At 44.4% G+C, this 19866-nt stretch overlaps 1 protein-coding gene across 2 annotated transcripts in view; it reads left to right on the top strand.

Annotated features, from left to right (window-relative positions):
• Positions 1-19866, top strand: part of ABCC3 (ATP binding cassette subfamily C member 3) — a 42694-nt gene that overhangs the window by 9167 nt on the left and 13661 nt on the right. Inside the window, exons 2-15 of one of the 2 annotated variants that reach the window (XM_042832865.1) lie at positions 1963-2139; positions 3035-3160; positions 4009-4146; positions 5749-5874; positions 6642-6703; positions 7894-8025; positions 11294-11512; positions 13700-13877; positions 14439-14600; positions 15580-15672; positions 16954-17157; positions 18114-18260; positions 18654-18741; positions 19739-19805. In XM_042832865.1, coding sequence (XP_042688799.1) covers positions 1963-2139; positions 3035-3160; positions 4009-4146; positions 5749-5874; positions 6642-6703; positions 7894-8025; positions 11294-11512; positions 13700-13877; positions 14439-14600; positions 15580-15672; positions 16954-17157; positions 18114-18260; positions 18654-18741; positions 19739-19805 — 1919 coding nt within the window. The remainder of the gene's footprint in view (positions 1-1962; positions 2140-3034; positions 3161-4008; positions 4147-5748; positions 5875-6641; positions 6704-7893; positions 8026-11293; positions 11513-13699; positions 13878-14438; positions 14601-15579; positions 15673-16953; positions 17158-18113; positions 18261-18653; positions 18742-19738; positions 19806-19866) is intronic. The other variant, XM_042832866.1, reaches the window with a different exon arrangement.

Raw genomic sequence — 19866 nt, 5'->3', positions numbered from 1 at the left:
TTTTTTTTTTTTTTTTTTTTTTTTTCAATGAATGTTCTTGTAAACAGAATCCTCATTTAATTCTGTGCCCAGCTATTGCTATTCTTCAGCTTTCCTTTTCCCAGGATGTTTTCCAGCAAGCAAAAAGAGTGGGATTGCAAACATGCTTAAGACATTGCTAAAGCACATGTAATTTAAAGAGGAAATGAGCATTTTGTTAAATAAACGAGAGTGAACAAGTGCTAGATTTAGAACTGGGAGCTTTTAAGCTGCAGCCTTGCAGAGGGCATCCCTGCCCCAGGCAGGTAGCTGCTGGTGAGCTCATCCTGTTAAAAAGATGCTTTTAAACCTTATCTGCTCTGTAGCCACCAGGGACCTTCTCATTGGAAGAGAACAGAAATAGTTTGAATCCGAGGCTGCAGTTCTGTTTGGTTTTGATCTTGTATTTGCGTTGCAGTATAGCTGCCTGTTTGGTGTTGATTCAAGGCTGAAGTTTCCCCGGGGTCTGGGCAAAGCTGGGTAGGAAATGAAAGCATTTTTTCTTCCCCTGGATGCTCGTGTGCCTCGAAAGGAACCACTCCTGGGCCGGAGAGCTGCTGGTCTGGGGCACTAAGGGTACAGCTCAGATGCACAGCCAACAGCTCTGTGTCTGCGCTGCTTCCAGAGCTCTCTGCCATCCACTTTTTGTTTGTGCCAAAGCTGAAGCACTGAGTGACAAAGCTGTTACACTTCAGCGAGGCAGTGCTGGGTGCTGCCAAGGCTGTCGTTTCATTATGCTGAGGAGCTCCTCTTAAGTGTCTTAAGTGGGCTGAAGCAGTGATGCACGGCCCTTTCAGCGGCCACTGCCAAGATTAAGGGCTGCGAGCACACTATGGCGCTTCGGTTCTCCTAAAATTAGCTGTTGCTGTCAGCATTTGATCTTTTTGTTTGTGTTGGCACAAGCAGGCCTGGAAATACTTCCTCAGCATGTACATTTGGAGTGTTCGCTCCGTCATTTCTAAGGGCTGGGGAGGCTTGACTGAAACAGATGTCTGCTGAGAGCTCCTACCTGCTCAGAATTCGGTACAGTGATCCTAGTGCAGAGATATCTGTGATTCAGGCACACCTTAGCTTCATCACCTGCTTGTCACTGATACAGGAAAGTAATTTCCTGCAAGTCAGTATTTATCTACCAGATTGAAGATGACAAGTCAGACGGCAAAACACGAGTTGTGAATTTCTAATAGGTTTGATTCAAAACAAGTTCCCTTAGCTGCACTGAAATTTCTATTTTAGTTTGGACTCTCGTAGCTGTGTGTTTGGATGTGGTGCATTCAAATCCTTTGCTACAAGTTGCAGGAGAGTCGTGTGCTCTGGGTCACGGGTGAAGAGCATTGCTAGCAATGTCTTTGAGAAATCCATGTTCCTCTTACATATTCAGTGTATTCCTTTTGCCTTTGTTCAGAACAAGGAACTAATGGTCATTAGAGGCACATAAGGAAGAAGGATGAAATTTCTAATGGAATGAGAAGTGCAGGGTTTCTTTCTGGATAGGCATGCACTTGTTATTGAAATCTGTTTGTTTGCTCCAGCGCTGGCTATGGTTGCTGGATGAGTTTTCGAGTCCAGGATTTCAACTGGAGTGAAAGCCCTTGTTCAGGTGCTGCAGTCCAGGCTGGGAGTCCTGGAGAAATGTGATGGTATCCATTACCTGTAACCAGGTCTTAGCAAAGCAAGGCTTAAACAGCACATGTGTGTGCTGCAGAATGGAGGGCTGGCTCTGAGACACAGGAGGGCAGAAGTTTTTGTGTCTTTTGCAGTGGTTTGGTTTTTTTTCCTTTTAAGCTTTTGCCCAGTATTCGTAACTGTGATTCGAGTTTTTATGATTGCAGATTAACCCCAAGTTGTCAGAATAGCTGTTTTTGGACAGCTTCAAGCAGGTGATCCAGTTGGTGGAGCTTCTGCCTATCTGTCAATTGATATCTCCTTTTTTTTTTTTTCCAGGATGCAAATCTTTCAATCCACACCGACAATCCAGACTTCACGCCATGTTTCCAGAACACCATCCTGGCGTGGATCCCTAGTATTTATCTCTGGACTGCATTACCCTTTTATCTTCTGTACCTGAAGCGCTCTAAAAGAGGGTACATTGTGCTGTCCATGTTGAGCAGGTTCAAGACGGTAAGATCTCTGCAGTGCTCCACAAGTGATGGGCAGGTTTGAGTTTGTGAGTTCACACTCAGTTCAGTGCTAAAGCAGGTGCTGAAGGTGGGGCTTAAACAAAATTCTTTCTGGTTTACGGGGAGACTGAAGAACGCTTTTAGAGGAAACAGCAGCATACGTACGAATCTCCGAGGGGGCATTGCAAAGGATAGCTCACCTGGCAGGAAATCCCACAAGCACACCTTTCTGGGTAGGATGAAGACTTTATTATTCTGCAGAAGAGAATTCATCTCCACGGTGGGCCGACACTGTGATGCTTCACCACTCAAAGCTGCCAAGCAAAGACCTGAAGGTAGCTGTAGTGAAAACTTCATCTCGTTGTGAAAATCTGCACAGGGAGGTGTTTTTTCAAGCCATTACACCCACTTCATAGCTGTGTGTTTTCATCAGTATCTTGTGCCTAAGAGGTGGCTGATGTCAGCGGTGCCTCTGGTTTAGAGATGACGAGGTGCAAGGAAAGCAAACAAGTCCTTTCCATTGGCCATGAGAGAACTGGGTTATCCCAGAGAAAAATTCCAGGCATCTGCTTCTGAGCGTGCCTGCCTTTAATCAGGATGCTGCCTGTGTTTCCAATTAAAACTGAGTAGTGTGGGGAGAAAAAAAGAAATAACCTAAAAGGTGACTACTTTAATCTTTCTCTTAGCTGTGTTTGTGCATCCTTTGCAAAACAGTTGAGGCTGGATCCTTGGTCTGAGTGCAGTGAGACAGTTCCATTAGCCTAAATGCAGCTGTAGCAGCGTTGTTCTCTTTACACAGCTTTGTCTTGCTGGGCATCTGTGAATCACAATGGTTTTGCTAGCCCCGATTCCCCCTGGAGATGAGTTCACCAAATAGCGTTTCTGTTTGCTTGCAGCTGTTTGGTGTCCTGCTGTGGTGTGTGAGCTGGGCAGATCTCTTCTACTCTTTCCACGAGCTCCTGCAGAGCAGAACACCACCACCAGTCTATTTTGTGACTCCGTTGGTCGTCGGCATCACTGTGGTTTGTAGCTGTTTCTATTTATGGTGGCTGATAGGAAAACTCTTACATGGATGAGGGCGGAAGGAGGTTCCTTTGCATTTATTGTCTTATCCTGTGCTCTCGTAACTGAATCAGTACTCAGATTACTGAGGCAGATTTTGCCAATCAAAAAGACCACAGATTACAGATGTGTCTCTCCTGCAGACTCGCCTACGTAAATTGAAATGTTTATAGTGGAGAGTTGTTCTGCCTTGCTCTTATCTGTTTCTCCAGGCTTGTGATCCAAGTGTGGAGAGAATGTGGGTATGAAGCAGGGAGATACGATTGAGTTTGGCTTGTGCGTTGCTCAGTGTTGCGTTGGACTTTGTCAGACTCTCTCTCTTATTTGCTGGTTGTTCCTCCGTGAAACAGAAACCAAATTTTATTTGCCTAAGAGCAAACAGACGTGGGGCTGTTATGTGAAAAATTAAGCTTGTAAAATCTGCCCATTAAGTTTTTTATCCCCTTGGTAAGATTAATATATATTTTAATGCTGTTTTCTAGACAACTTACGGTTGTCCATCTGGATAGGAGAAATAACAGGTCTTAAATTTGCTTAATATGTTTGCAGTTAATACTTCATTGTGTATGGCCCTTGGTACAAAGCCTGGTTTGAAAATCAGATTCTGTAGCAGGGGCTCTGAAAATGGTGGAACCAAAGTATTTCACAGAGTTATTCCGTGCCTCCCTTGGACAGAGGGAGTTTTGTCACCACGCCGTGTGGAGGTGTGACAGGACCTGCCTTCACAGTGCTGCTGCCAGCGCGAGCGTGAATGAGGGGAGCAGTGGGATGGGGTTGTGTTCATGTGTTCTGTGCTTGCTTTTCACAGCTGTTAGCTACGCTGCTGATTCAATATGAAAGACTGAGAGGAGTCCAGTCCTCTGGAGTGCTCATTGTCTTCTGGTTTTTGTCTGTGCTCTGTGCCGTGGGGCCGTTCCGGTCTAAGATCATGACTACAACAGCACAGGTAACTTGCCATCCTTGTTAGCACGTGGAGAGCAGGAAATACAGTATTAACATCTCTGGCAAGGGAACAAATCACCTCGCTTGGAGTCAGATCTGAACCTGGCTTGTGCCAGGAAGATGAATTTGGTTCCACTGTCTCAACTCAGACTTGTCTAACTTGAGGGGTTTCTCATGCAGTGCCAAATACGGATTTTTCTGAACCTGAGGGTGCACTGGAAACCTGTTAGACATCTGAGGGCTGTACCAACGCCGTGTGTATGTGTCTGCCTATGCACACACACATATAAGAACAGGCTCTCAATGTCTGTTTCCCTTCTCTTCCCTTTTTGTTGTTAAGTCCCCCATTCCTTCCTTTTTTGTTCAGGCGGTGTGACCATGTCATACAACTCCTTAGGCCTTTTTGTCAGCACACGCTGTGGTGAGGACAGCATTTTCTCTCCAACTGTGGCTGTAAATAGACAACAGAGGAAAGAAACCTGGGCTGTTCTGAAAGCGTAGCTGGATCTCCCACACTAAGGATGCTGTTACATTTTTCCAAGAAGCAGATTTCATTAAGCAGGGCAAAGGCTGTCTCAGTGATTAGATCATCAAAGGGAGTATTTGGAAACCATTAAGGTGATTGCTCCTCAGTGAAAGTGATTCTAAATCATTGCTGGTTCTGTTGGTGAATTTAATACACTGCTTGTTTATTTATTACCACTAGTAGCATTATCCTTTTCCCAAGGATCTTGCTGTGTCCAACTGTTGTAAATATTCCAGTGGGGGCTGAATTAAAACTTAGAGGACAGTCTGTGCAGGGCTTCCTTGGCAGGTGCTTGCAGTCCTGCTGAGACCTTCTCGTGCATCATTTCAAATCAATTTTAAAACTGTAGTACTGCTGATTAAGTGCAAATAATGGATTATCAGTGGCTGATTCCTTAATCAACTTAAAATTATGAGGACGGAGTCCTAGAATGTGTGTGGGCAGCATCCCTCCTCTTCTTACAACTGCTGAGGATGAAATATTCTTTCTGTTACACCTCAGGACCAAAGGTTTTAAGTGAACAACGAGAGCATTCACAACCACGTGAGGTTATGAAAGAGCTGCATGGGGGATATACCCTCCCAGCAAGAAGTTTTAAGTCAACTGCAGACTCATATGGGTGGGAAAGGACACGTCTGCAGCAGATGGAACTGATATTTTACAGTGCAGTGTTTTCTCATTTCTTCTGAAAGCATTTGACATTGACTGCCTGTAAAAAGTAGATGGATGTTCTCTGATCTGGGTTGACAGTTCCCATGTGACATGATCTCACAAGAACCCCTGGAGGTAATTTGAAAGGATGTCGTGTAGCCCCTGATTCCAGGGGATGTCGGCGTGCAGTGAAGGTGCATGAGCACTTTGAAGTTGACAGAATTTAATGAAAAGCAACACGGAGATAAGCATTTACTGAGGTGCTTCAGAGCACATGCATACTGTTGTAAGATAATTCCTGCTAGCAACTGCTGTGCAGCATTCAGCTGTGGGGAAAGAAAGGAAGTGCTAACAGATCCTGAAACAGTCGGTGTGTGTTGTGGTGGGAAATACAGTAAAACCTATTTGCTGTGTTTTTTTTCCCTTCAGAACCATGTAAATGAGAGGTTCAGGTCTGCCACGTTTTACATCTATTTTGTTTTGCTGATCATTGAATTGACCCTTTCGTGTTTTAAAGAAAAGCCTCCATTCTTTTCCTCTGCCAGAACAGACCCTGTAAGTACTTTTATTTTGCTTTATGTGTGTTTTACTGTATCGTGCCTTGAGAGTTCCATGGAGAATATTTGTAACTGAAAAAAGCTTGGAGTGTCACTGAGATTCTCGCTGTGGCTGGTGATCCCCCTTAAGAAACAACGTGTAAGGAGAGTTGTATTGGGATTTGAAGCCTTCTTCTATTATGTGTGCCACCAGTAATGACCAAAATCTATATACAGAGAAAGCATCCCTCCTACTTGCTGCTTCATAAAGTAATTTATGAAAACTAAAGCTCAATATTAATTATTCCAGGATCTGTAATGGTTTTTTTTGAGACTGTCTTCTACTTGCTTAATATTCCTTTAGAGTTAGTTGAACTCTCAAAGGGTTGACTCAATAAACCAGTTCTGTATGTACTGAGAATGGGTATGAAAAGAACCGTGGATAAGAGGAGATACCAGTGGTGTCACAGGTCAGATTTCTTCTCCAGTTCAACAAATGGTCTCTGTAATTGCACTTGTGCTCAAACTGAGCTGAGAGAGAAGTTGAGTCCATTTTCTTTTTTTGGATGAACGTTTCAGAAACTGTAAAATGACGTTTTGCTTTATGTAAGTGTGGCCTAAAGGCAGTGTATTAAGAGCTCTGTGGAGATGAAAGGAGATTTGCCTGACTTGGGAAATGATAGGGATCAATTTATGTCTCATTAGAACTTAGGTACGTACTTGTAATGTGGAGACTCATTTCCTGTTGTCTTGATTTAATCTTCTTCCTGCATAACTGCACTGCAGAACCCCTCTCCAGAGTTAACTTCGGGCTTTCTCTCAAGACTGACATTCTGGTGGTTTACAAGGTGAGCTTCTCCCTTCGGCGCGTTGGACAGCTGACAGCCATCAGCTCTATTTGTGATATGTGTTGTACAGAGTTGCCCACGTGGGGGCTTTTCCCCTTCAAGTAGCTGACGTTGGCTGTTCTCTCATGACAGCACTGTCAGCACTTTCAGAACATGAACATTTGCAGACCACTTTTGGAGAGCTCGCGCTGCCCAATCTTACCTGCAGATCAGTGGCAGCAGTTGCCAAGACTGCGAGCGCACACAGCCTGGCTGTGCTGCAGCGTTACCTGAAACAACACTCAGAACTGTGTAGCACGAGAAGAAAATACTGGAAACTTTTCACGTGCCTGAGATGCACGGCTTCCTTTTGGGGCTCACGGGTGAATGCTTTTGTTACGAGCACATTCTCTTTGCATGAGGAAATTGGGTTATATATTCAAATGATTGCTACCAACTGTTGAGACTGCCGTGCTCTGGGATGTGAACTGAAGAGGCAAATATGGGACTGGGTTTTTTTCCACTCTGTGATAAAGAAGCGAATCGATGCTGAAGGTCGTGATGAGGCCCAGCTTTTTCAGAGTGGTGGAGAGTTTTGAGATCCTCACTCCTGCATCTCCGTACCTTCGCTGTCCTGGCCACAGCCTCGTAAAATTCTTTCTAGTGAAAGTGAGATCCTTCTGAATTTTCAGAGTTCTAAATGTTCAGCTTTGCTGTAGGGGTTTTTGGCAATGAGATGTTTGTATCTCTTGGCAAAATGTCCCTTAGAGTTGAGGATTTGTAAATTTTTGTATTTGGAGAGAGAAATTTTCTTTTCCTTCAGCTTTTGTGAGCTGCCCTTTTGCATTTCATTTGTCCCTGGCAGTTCATTTCAGTTATTTTTACCTCTGAATTTTCACTGTTTTCATTTCACATCACAGTTTAATTCAAATGCTTCTGGATGTTGTTTTTTATTGCCCTTTTTTTCTAAAGTGATATTTTCAGTCAAATGCATGCAATCAGAATTACACAGTGTTCTTTCCTTAACTGCAAACATCAAGGTAAGGAATAAAGGGAAATACAGGCATGATTATCACTGTTTTTCCTTTTTTTCTTTCTTTTTTTCTGTGTATACACCTCTTACTTCTGTGAGCTGCCCACTCCCAGCGTTAGTTGCAGTTCATTGGTGCTGCCAGCCAAACTGAGTTGGACGTTTTTCTTTGCATTTGCAGCTTTGCAATTCTTGGTTACAAAAGGCCTCTTGAAGATAAGGATTTGTGGTCACTGAACGAAGACGATATTTCCAAAAATATCGTACAAAAACTGAGTAGAGAATGGGACAAAGAAAAAGCAGAGTGTAAACAGTAAGTAATCCAACAATTCTGCAAATGGAGATTGATGAGTCAGTTCAGCGCTAACGAGCTGTTCAGCTGAAAACAAGCCGAGTGAACGCGACATCCACCTCTATTTCCATCTGTTCCTTATTAATATTAATGGTCAGATTTGCTTTTTAAAGATGTCTAGGCAGAGGCAGGCAGCAGCCCTCTGGGGCTCGTGCACAACCTGCACGTTTTATTGCTGGGTGCTTCAAGTGTGCGCGGGCAGACGGTGTCGTTTATGGTGTGCAGAAGGGCTGAAGAAGAATAAATGGAAGGTGGTGAGTTGGCTGGAGTGCAGAAAGTGAATAACTTTCATTACTGGGCTGGTGGATGTCTGACCCTGTAACTGCATCCCTCCTGGGCACGCTGGAACACAGCTTTTGGGCACCACAGATCAGAAGGAGAGCTTTATTATCACCATTGTGAGGTTTTCACCTGAGATTAATTTTAACCTTAAGGCTCCTAGCAGTAAACAGTTCTGCGCTTCCAAGAAAGAAGAATACGATGATTTCCCAGCGTGTGAAGGGAAAGTGTAGGGAGAGGGTTGTCCCTCTTGGGGCTGAGACCCCCCTGCTCTTGTTGCCTCAGAGGTGAGCAGCAAAACTCCCTTTGACTCCTGTGGAAATAGAATGAGGGTCAGAATTTGCATATAGTTACATCCATGCTGGAGAGGATATCCTTTTTGCTACATGTTCTGTTCCAGCCTAATCTGAAGGAGTCATTTGTTCTGCAACTGCATTTCCTTCTCCCACTGGTCAGTGTCCAAGACGTCTCCAAACAAAGAGATGGGCCAACAGTGTTACAGATGAAAAATGTCAGTGAGGGGGATGCCTGTGCTTCCATTTCCTTTCATTGTGGAGATTTCTCCTCCGTATGGAGGCTTTCCTCTGTGATTTTCAGTGCGTATCCGTGCCAAATTGGAAAGACCCTTCTGTGATAAAATGAGGAAAGTCATAAGCTTCTTGGCAAGGCTCAACGTGCTGTGAAGAGTTCTACTTTGCAGCTAAAATCTGAAAGGTTTCCAGCACTAACACCAGCAGCTCGTCCACTCGTGCTCTGCATGTGCTGTGGTTGTGGTTTTACTTTTCTGTATTTTGCTTCCTTAATGTCTCTGGTTTTATGGTGTGGAATAACACGCATGGTCTGGGTTCTGGTTCTGGTCTTTGCTGTACAGGGATAAATTGCACCCCCAGGCCTTCCCATAGTAAGAGCACATCCGCTGCGTGGAAGCACCCAGGTCCAGGAAAACTTCTTCTGGAAAACCAGAAACCATTCCTGGGGATTTGCTGTTGTGTTCTGGAGGGTTTTCATGTAGGCTGCGGCCAGTTGGCGGTGCATTCAGCCCCGCATTCTGCCTTGTATTAAGCTCAGGTAAAATGCAGTGGAGACTGTGTTAATCATTCTCGGGTGGGAAAAAGAGCAGCACTAAAGCAGATCACTGTTCTGTAGATTGCTGGGTTTCAAGTAACTCTAAAAACTGTGGTTTTCTTCATTTCTAAGTGGACGTTCTCAGTTACTCTGTGTTAAAGCTGCATGGGCAGCCATGGGCTGGAAGCTATTGGAAAGGCTTCTTTTTTTTTCTTTTAAACTTTGATTAGCAAGGTTTTATGGCATGAAAACACTGAATCAGTTGTGCATGTGTAGAAAGTATCACAGAAGGTATCAGCAGTGTACGTGGTAATCATTTACTTCAAAAATTTAATCAGTTGCAAGCTACCTTCTTCAGATTTACTTAATTGTAATGATTATCACATTCCCGTATCTCCTTAACCTACAAAACTTCTTTTGCTCATTGCTTCACAGTTCTCTTGCAAACCACTGTCGTGAAATACTGCTAAATAATTGCTAATAATTGATTCTCTGCTAATGAGTTACAGGAGAACTCAGTATGGGTTTCAGCTGGTGTAGATTCAGATCACTGTTACAGGTGATATTGGAGGCAGTGAAGCACGCTGGCAGTGTTTTCCCTTTGCTTTTGCTTCTTTGGCTGCGTGGCTGAAAGCTCTGCTTGCTCTCCTACTGCACTGCTGTGGAGCTGGAAGCATGGGGGTGTGCTGGAACCCATGTAGCCTCATTTTGGTTACCTTCTGCTTTTGGACAGTGATGATTTGAAGCCTTGTTATTACCAGAGAGAGATCTGTATGTTTCACGTGGGATAATCAGCATGTATTGTCTAGCAAGCTGTAATTCCTAGAAGCTAAGCACGCGGCTTTTGCTTTGAGAAAGAACTGGGTGCAACCAGGCGTACAGTGCTGAAGCCCTGACCTCACCTAACTACCCGTAGTAAACATCAGGAGTGTATTTCCTGTGGGATTTTTGCTGCAAGAGAACTATTGCATTGCTGTTAGCTGACTATTTTTTATAGCACAAAGCCAGAGGCAAGTAGTCTTGTTTCTCCTTCAGTGAGTTTAATGGCCTGGTTGCCAGAAAATAAAGCTTTGCTCATAAACTCTCTAGGTTTGATCTGGAAGAATAAAGGTGAAGCTGCTTGTTCTCATCTGAAAGAGAAAACAGATTTTTTGTCTGGTTTAGGTCCCCAATCCCACCCTCAGACTGTGCTGCAAAGAAATGAGGATTTGCACATTTCTTCCTCTGAAATGATGTGAACCAGTTTCTGCCTGGACTGTTAGCCGCAGTGGTCGTTTGGAACACTCACAGGCTGTTGGAATTATTAGGCTCTGTAGCCAGCCAGCTCCAAAAAAATCTGCATGCTCTTTGAGAAGAATCATAAATCCAACCACACTTGGTAGTGCTTTCAAGTAATTTTTCAAGTGTCTTTTTATACGTCTTCCCTGTTTCTAGGGTCTCTTTTCCATCTGTCCCTTCTTAGAAGGCTTACGTGACTCAGACTCTAATTTCCTTCTCGTTGTTCTGCTTGGATTTAAACTTCCTGGCTGCCATTCATGGGATTATTCTCTAGGTCCCCAGGAATTAACAGTGATTTGGTGCTTTCTGATAGAAAAGCTGCTAGGCTGCTCATTGAGAACAATTCATGGTGGAAGTCGTTTTCCAGAGCACTCAATCTGTACTGATAAGCAACAGAAGTCAGGCACCTAAACGCAAGAGATGCTTTTAGAAGCCCCTCGTGGAGCCCTGGAGAGCAACACGTGCCTTTGGGGTGGATTTTTCGTTGGTTATTCTCAAAGACCTTTGCAGAAGAGCTGGCTTTCCTTGCTTAGATGTTTGTGCTGTACGCAGAGGGCAGTGATGTTCACTTGGTCAGCGTCTCTGACTGTTTGGTTTGTTCCCCTAGGAAAGAAGATGTGACATACAGGAAGAAATCTAACCATGCACTGAATCATGTTGCTGATGGCCCAGAGGAAGCAGAAGTTCTGATCAGGGACAAGAGGCACAGTAGGAAGCCTTCCTTCCTCAAGGCTTTGATAAGGACCTTCGGGCCGTACTTCTTAGTCAGCTCCTTCTTCAAGCTCATACAGGACCTACTTTCTTTTGTCAACCCTCAGCTGCTAAGGTTGGTTTCTGTGAGAGCAGTTTCTATGTGCAATCCCTATGGAGGCTTGGCTTTGGCAAGCAGTATTCATTTTTGCAATGCATAACTCATTTCCCTCACGGTGCTGTGTGTGTAAGTTCCCCAATGAAATGCCTCAGACAGGAGCTCCTTACTGTGGACCAAGCTGCAAATTGGGCACGTGAAATGTGAAATGAAAGATTCGTAAATCACCCATCACCAACAGCTTTGGATTGCATGGTACCTGTGGTGCCATGCAGCAAGCAGTCCAAAGCAATTTCTTCCCAGTTCTAAAAGATCATTTGTGAAATCGAAGTAGAGCTGAATCCAGCAGTCTGTACATCTGATACCCACATGAGTTGGTGGTGGTGGCAGCTGTAGTGTGACAGCACAAATGAAGCGTGGTGCTCGAGAATGCCATGCTTTGACTGTGCTGCTATCATCTGAGATGGATTTTGGAGCTTCTAGATGAGTTTGTGCATTTTTAGCAATGCACAGTGAGAAGAATGTGTGATACACAGATTCAGTAAATTTTGGGATAAAATAAAAATTAAAAAAGAAAAAAAATGAGAAAAAAGGGAGAAAATATTGTCAAAAATTACATCCTCAAATTCTCCCTATATAAGCAACATCTGCACTTCAGTCTGCATGATCCCCACATTTCTCTCTGTTAATGGTAGTCTGGAGGTAAGAACATCACCAGGTAACCATTAGCTGAGAAGAACAGAACAGTGGAAATAGCAGCATCTCAGAGCAGCAGTGAGTTTCTATCCACCAGCTGTGTCTACATCTGTGCAAAGGTGCATTGTCCTGTTGGTGCATGAGAGAGGAACGGAGCTGGAAGGGGGCTGTGGGTGTGGGGAAGGGGGAATGAGAAGGCTCTGTTCCTATATGAGTGGCTCTTAAAATAATAGCAGTGTTGGAGATGTGTTCTGAGAGCATCTTGTTCTGTGGCTGGTTGTGGTACCTCTGTACCCAGAGACTTGCCGAGAAGAGGGTCCAGCCCAATACAGTGACGTTAATAGCTTGCAGTCTGTCTTCTTCCAGTGTCCCCAGTGAGGAGGCAGCTGGCTTCCTTCTGAGAGTGTGTTAGATGTAATCTAACGTGGGGAATTCTCAAATGTGCATAAATTCCTGGATGTGTTGTCAGTGATGTCTCAAGACATATAAAGGGGGGATTTCTGCTCAGGTCTGCACTCCTGCAGTTGTGGAAGTTGCTGGTAAGAGAAAATGGAAAAGCCATGGCTGTCTGGTGGGCTGCACATGAAAGTTTTGTGTTCCCTGAGATTCAGTAATCTTTTAGAAAGTTTGTTGCTTTTTTTCTGAAGCATTCCACTTAGAGCATGAGTGAATGGTGTGCAAGGGGAAGATCTCAGACTGAAAGAAAGCTGCAGCAACCTCCTGTTTCTAAAGCAAGGATTTGGGGCTGTGTTTCTCTAAGTGTTATTTCCCCCCTGCTGGTTATTTGAACGGTGGAACCAAATCATTTCCTCTCCTACTCTGAAAATTCTGTTCTTTGGGCAGTAGTCTGCAATCAGAAGTGTGATTTTTGAGAAAGCTGCACATTGCAATGCATTGCTCCACTTGCTTGTTGTATGGCAGCTGTTCAGGCCTTGCAGGGAGAGCAGCTGCAAATAGTAAGAAAAGGCTAATTAATAAAAGATGGTGAAGCCACTTTAGTGCTGCTGCCATATTACCAAGAAGTGGAGTGCAGAATTTTCCACGCATCCATCCAGGAAGACGTCCTTTAATCCAGATTTTTGGGGGAAGCACCCCAGGCAGAGGTTCAAGTTGGGACTGGGTGGGAAGCTGATTCTGCATGCTTTGCTGCACTGCCCTGCTGCATCCTGCCACTCACCACCAACCCTGTGGGGCTGCCCAACACTGAGCCCTCTGTTTAATCCCTGGATCTCAGAGGAGACCTCGACTTCCTCAATGTATTTCATTTTCTGCAGGTTCATTTGCAGATTTCTCACTGGCAGAGCCTCAGGTTTTGCAGTATTACAGTCTTTGCAGTGTTGGTTGACTGAACTTGTAACTCTGATTGCATCCTGGAGTCCTGTTTACTTTCTGTGGCTAGAGAGAGGATGTGGCAGGATGCCATGGCTGAGGGAAGCTATGTTATGTCCCATTAAACTTACCGTATGGTTTTTTTCTTCTCCTTTCCTTCCCTAATGTTCTGAAAAACAGTGTATTAATCAGCTTCATTAAGAGCGAAGATGCCCCAGCCTGGTGGGGATTTTTGATTGCGGCTTTGATGTTTATCTGCGCTGTGCTGCAGACCCTCATAGTTCACCAGAGTTTCCAGTACTGCTTTGTGACTGGGATGAGGCTGAGAACTGGGATCACTGGAGTGATATACCGAAAGGTAAGGCTGGGAGCATTTCATGGCCCAGAACTCTGAGTATAAAGCCGAGAAAAAGCCTCAGCTCTGAGATGCTTAGAGGTGAAAATTTTCTCTTACTGGAGAAAAATAGCCTCTGGGAAATAAATTTAAAAAAAAACGAAGTGGTTTTGTATTGTTTGTTTGTCTCTTTTCAGGGAGTTTTTGAGAGTACCTCGCTTACAGTTTCTAGAATTTTCTGGCAATGAGCAGCTTGGTGTGGGTGTGCAGGCACAGCTCGGGCTGCTGCTGGTTCCACTGAAATGTTCAGGAAAGTGGTCCAGGAGAATAGTGGCTGTGCCATGGCTGGGTTAGCTCCAAATGGGTTTTCTTCAGCATGCTACAAACTGCCTGACGCGGAGGTGCTCACAGGCAAGGCGTCATGAAGCCCTGTTCTCTGTTAAGAGTTAATGCCTGTGTGCGTTGTGGATCCTTGTTGGGTTGCACATTCCTGGGGAGGGCTGCATTTCCGTGTTTGAGGATTTCTTCTCCATGTTTCCTTGGGTGTGTCGAGACTGAATCCCCTGCATGTCTCTTATTCCTCAGTCCTTGGTCATCACAAACTCGGCGAAGCGCTCATCTACCGTTGGAGAGATCGTCAACCTGATGTCAGTGGACGCCCAGCGCTTCATGGACCTGGTGACTTTCCTGAACATGCTGTGGTCTGCGCCGCTCCAGACGTGCCTGGCGCTGTATTTCCTCTGGCAGGTACAGGCACTGCCACCTTCCTTCACAAGTTTTCTAAGTGATGTGCAAGCATATATTTTTTTTTAATCCTTATTTTTAATGTGCTTCTTGCACTGCCTTGTTCTGGTATGACAACTATACAAAATCAATTCATTTCTTAATGATTTTGTTAATCTGGCAGACAAGATAGTGCATTTGAAGCAAAAGATATCCCTTATGTTTCTGTTGTCCCTGGTGTGCTTGGGTGGGCTCTGCTGAGGACTCATCACCAGCATTTGATACAAATGAGAGCCTGAAGGAAATGATTAAAAAATAAAAAAAGGAAATATGAGTCATGTACAAAGATTATGTTATGCCATGTAAATAAGTCAACATGGAATAAATCCATGAATCTCAATTGGAATGAACTTTTCAGTGAAATTTCTTGTTTATTCCATATTCGTTTTAACATTGGCTTTCATCCTTAAAATGTTTCCCTGCGATTAATCTGCGTAGGGCAGCAGCACCAGCATAACCGTACGGATTTATTCTGGAGAGCCATAAAGCTGCAGCAGCTTTACGAGGTACTGCTCTGCTGGTTGGTGTGCTTTCATCCACCTGGGCTAATTCTGTAATTACAGTTCCCTGGGTCAGAGAGAAGTCAGTGGAAAAAATCCCTTCTCTGTAGCTTATTTGTTCCCTTTCTGGATTCACTCAGTAGCTCTGTATCTGCATCAGTTCAAACCTTTTCCCCTCCTGCTGGGAGCCACTTAGCAGGTAAATGGCAGAGCCGCTGCCGTCACCAGTGCTGGCATCATTGTACTCTGAGTGGATGCCTGTCTGTTTTTCTGTCTCCTCACAGTAGCTGTTCTGTGAAATGGGAACCCTTCACTGGGAGGATCAGCTGTCTGTCTCAAACATTCATCAGTGAGGCAGTGTGTTTCTGCTGCGGGTTCTTCAGTGTTCACCACTGGGACGTTGCACTCCACTACAACAACTTACCTTTTCTCTTTCACCCCAGGCACTCGGGCCGTCTGTGCTGGCAGGAGTTGCTGTGATGGTTTTACTTATCCCATTCAACTCTGCAGTAGCGATCAAAACCAGAGCATTCCAGGTAAGGTACAGCAGAGAAAGAAAGCATCATCTGAGATTGTAGCTGTGCTATGAGAAGTGAAGGCATTGATGTCACGGTCGTTACCGAGGTGTCATTTGCACCAGTTTTCTTTCAAGTAAGATTGTACCAATATGTTCAATAATCACACCCTCTCAGTTAGTTTTTCTGTAGTGATTTCAGTGCTATTGTAGGTGTAGCATTGGCTCAGTGACTGGTGCTGCTGGAAGGCTGCTGGGATTAGCAAGAAGTTTTTGTCTTCGCGTCCCTTCAGCTAGCAGCTTGGTCTGTGAACGCCTAGGGAAAGGCAGGCACTGGCCTGGAGCTGGCAATGACTGCTTTTAGAGAGGGAGCTGAAACCTGGGTATTGTTTCTTATGTTAATGGCCAGTGTTGATTTTCATTGCTACTGAGCTGGGCTAAATTTGCATTATTGCCTTGAGGTAAAAATATCCTTTATTCCCTCCCTAGTTGTCTGTAGCCAAGAAAGGCTGAAAAAGCAATATCATAGTGCCCTCTGGCTTTGTGCTGCACAAATGGAGGAAGCTGAGGTGCTGTGCCACCTCGCAGGGATGGGCTGGCAGCTTTAAAAGAAATCAGTCCACAGATGTAAAAAGGGTGAGAGTAGGAAAACAAGTCCAGATGATGACACTTATGCAGGAGCTCAGTGACAAGTGCTGCAATGCCTTGAGGAGACATCCAGACTTTGTGTGAAGTCTTGCGTGCTGACGTTAGGAGTGGCATTCCTTCTCCCTGTGCCGTGCGAGGCGCTCAGAGCCGTACCTTGGTGTGTGTGAATGCAGTTTTTCATTTTGTTTATCCTGCTGAGAAGGGATTTGATTTTTCTGAAGTAGCTGAATGAAGCACTGTGTCCTAGCGTATGTAAGAAAAATAAACTAGGAGTAACCACAGAGTTCAGGATATCCCATGAGAAATGCAGCTATGCGTATCAGGAAAACGTCTGATGAAATCAAAGGAAGAGGTAGGGCAGTATTTTTTCTGAATCTTTCTCAAAAGTGGTTTTGAAAATGTAATTCCTAACAGTGAAGATGAGTAGGAAGCCTTTGTGCTCATCTTTTCAAACACTTTATTTGATTCCTAGTTTCTCTGGAGACATAAACTTGCAACCATGAGCTTACAGATAACGGCCTGACTTCTTTAATCTCCTTTCACATCCTCTTTAGAAACAGCCAAGGAGCATCATGGCTGTGAGACAATGTGTTCACACAGCTCCCATCCAGGCACTCCAGTGACATGCTGTCTCCTGTGCTTGCTCACAATCTAGGTGGAGCAAATGCGCTATAAAGACTCCCGTATTAAATTAATGAATGAGATTCTGGGTGGCATTAAGGTGCTGAAGCTGTATGCCTGGGAGCCGTCGTTCTCAGAAAAGGTGTTGGACATAAGAAAGAATGAGCTGCGAGTGCTGAAAAAATCTGCCTATCTCAATTCGTTGTCCAACTTTGCCTGGATCAGCTCACCGTTCCTGGTAGGTTGCACCTGCACGGCGTCCCGCGTTGCACAAGAGCATCCTTGAAGGAGAAATGGGAGAAATGGGAAGTTCACTGTTTGCCCGGTGAACCTAGGAACAAAATATAAATACCCTTTGGGGGGGAAAAAAAGAGATTTGCACACGCTCTGAAGCAAGGCTCTTTGTTCTGTAGAGCCCTCTTGCATCCAAGTATTTCTTGGTGAAGCCTGCTGCTGGAAACAGAGCAGCTGTCTCAGGAGAACTTCGACCACTCAAAGTATTTCCCATAACAAACTGAAAGTAGGATTTGAAGCCTCACAGATACTCCTGAATAGCAGTCCTCACCAAAGAAATGTGATTATTGATCAGTATAGGGCCTCATTTCATTTCTGCCTCCCCTCTTCTTACAGTACATTTTATGCTGCAGGCTGTTGGGTTTTTTTAACCGATTTAATAAAAAAAGAAGAAAAAAGAAGACATATTACCAGTTGTGAAATGACTTTTTTCCTCTGTTTTTCCTTCCTCTGCTTTCCACTTCGTTCCCCCACGATCCCTTTTGCATGGAGAGGTATGGTTTGCATGCCCAGAAGCATGCAGATGAGTGCTTTGTCAAAAATCAGCCTGCAGTTCACAATGGGAGAACATGATTGGGCAGTGCTGGAAATGCAGCCAAACCACAGCTTGATAAGCACTTCTCATTTGTATTTACCACGGTTCTGTAGCTCACCTTCTGAATCTCTTAGTTCAACTAAACGTGGCATTAGTAATCAGCAAGTGACTTGATTCTGCACGCCTGTTTTGTGCTGATAACTGGTATCAGCTTGTTCATTTGATAAGCATGTGGAAAAGGTCAAGAAGGAAGAATTTTCTTGATGTTGGTGTTGATACTTTTATTTCAAATACAAGCTTGACTGCTGCTTGCAGTGCCAAAGTGTCACATACCTCTGGCAGTAAATTCCCCTTTTGGCTTTCAGGTAGCATTGACAACATTTGCTGTCTATGTCTTAGTGGATGAGAAGAATACTCTGGATGCTGAAAAGGCTTTTGTCTCGCTCTCCTTGTTTAATATCTTGAAGTTTCCACTCACTATGTTTCCACAAGTCATCAGCAGCATTGCGCAGGTAAGGGTGGTGTGTCTGTAAGCTGTGTCAAACAGAAGAACCCCTGTGTCTTTTGTTCCTGGAACACAGAGATCCCACAGATCTGGTTTTCTTTCTAATATCCTTTCACTAGAACCACGTTGGAAATCCAGACTTCTGAGTAAGCCTGTGTGTGTGTGGCATTTCACATATGGAGATTTTGCTTCACTCAGGTGAATTTAGCTTAGTCTAATAAATTTCACAGCTGAAAACTTGAATTTCAGTGTAGGGCTGCTTGAAAGGAAAGAATGAGTCAGTGTTCAGGACGCCCATGGAGTGAAAGCTTAAACCTCTCCATGTGCTTTCCTTGCCAGCAGTCAGTCCCTGTTAAAGGAATGACAAAGTAATGCTGCTTGCTTTTCTTTCTTTTCTTAGACCAGTGTTTCCCTGAAGAGAATTCAGCAGTTCCTGAGTCACGATGAGCTCGATCCAAATTGTGTGGAAAGAAAAGTGATTGCACCAGGTAAAGAGATCAGTGTGGTTCTTCACAGTGCTAATGCAGAAAGCGCCTTGTGTTTGTTTGGGGCTGGTGGAGTTTCCAAAAAAGCAAAAAGAATATGGCAACTTTTTTTTAAAGTAGAAAGCAAAACTTCCTCTCTGAAGAGTCTGTGTTTGTCATTTAGACTCTACAGCCAGAAACTTCTGTGACTCCAGCAGTTCTGAGCTTGGCACTGACTGCTGGGTGTGAGTTTGCCTTGGCAATGCAATGGCTGCTAACAGTGCTGAACGATGCTCATAGCTTTCACACTGCACAAATGCTCAGGAACAATATCAGTAGTTCTGTTTTATTCTGTTGCAAACACAGTATCCCAAAAAGAATGAGCAAACCAGCTCGTCTTAAAAACCTGTGTTTTCTCATGTAATGTGTTTTGGTGATACTGCAGTTTGAAGCCCTTTTGGTGCGTGATGCTGCGTGCAGAGGAGGAGGGATGGCTGTGTAGCTGCTGTGTGCTTACTGTTATTCATCACCCCACCAGGAGATGAAGAAAGCCTGCAGATCTGTGACTTGTTAGTGTGGCAAGCAAAAACCTGCACAAAGCAAATTTAATCTGAATCACCAAAGTCAACACTGTGCTGTTGGTCTCCTGCTGACTTGAAATTGGTTTCTCAAGTACAGCTGTGCTAATGATGGCGCAGATTCTGAGAACTGCTCTGAGCAGCAGATGCTGGGACCAGCCTCACCTGAGCAGAGCGAAGCAGGATGACTTTTCTGCTCCATAGGACTGTAAGCTCAGTGTCTATGGCTTAAGCTACGGACAAGTTATTTTCACACTGATAAACACTCCTGTCTTGTGACCCAATGCAATCACGAGACTGTGCTTCCCATACCAGCAGAAAAGGGAACTGCAGCGTAGAGAAACACCCGTAAATAAAGATCCCTCTGTCTGCCAATCTCTCGGTCACACTGTTCTATGTAATAGTTTGCCTGCCTTCTTTGTTGTTGCATTTTTGTCATACAGGCTATGCCATCAGTGTAAAAAATGCGACGTTCAGCTGGGGAAAGGAGCTTAAGCCGTCCTTGAAAGAGTAAGATTCCTTTATGCAATTGCAATACATCTGCTTGCTTTGTATTTTTCTGGCTCCTGGG

The sequence above is a fragment of the Centrocercus urophasianus genome, unplaced genomic scaffold (genome assembly GCF_019232065.1).
Source record: "Centrocercus urophasianus isolate 14NV4802_14NV808 unplaced genomic scaffold, USGS_Curo_1.0 seq_40, whole genome shotgun sequence".
NCBI lineage: Eukaryota > Metazoa > Chordata > Aves > Galliformes > Phasianidae > Centrocercus > Centrocercus urophasianus.
The sequence above is the reverse complement of the archived record's forward strand: the minus strand, read 5'-3'. Positions and strand labels throughout refer to the sequence as shown.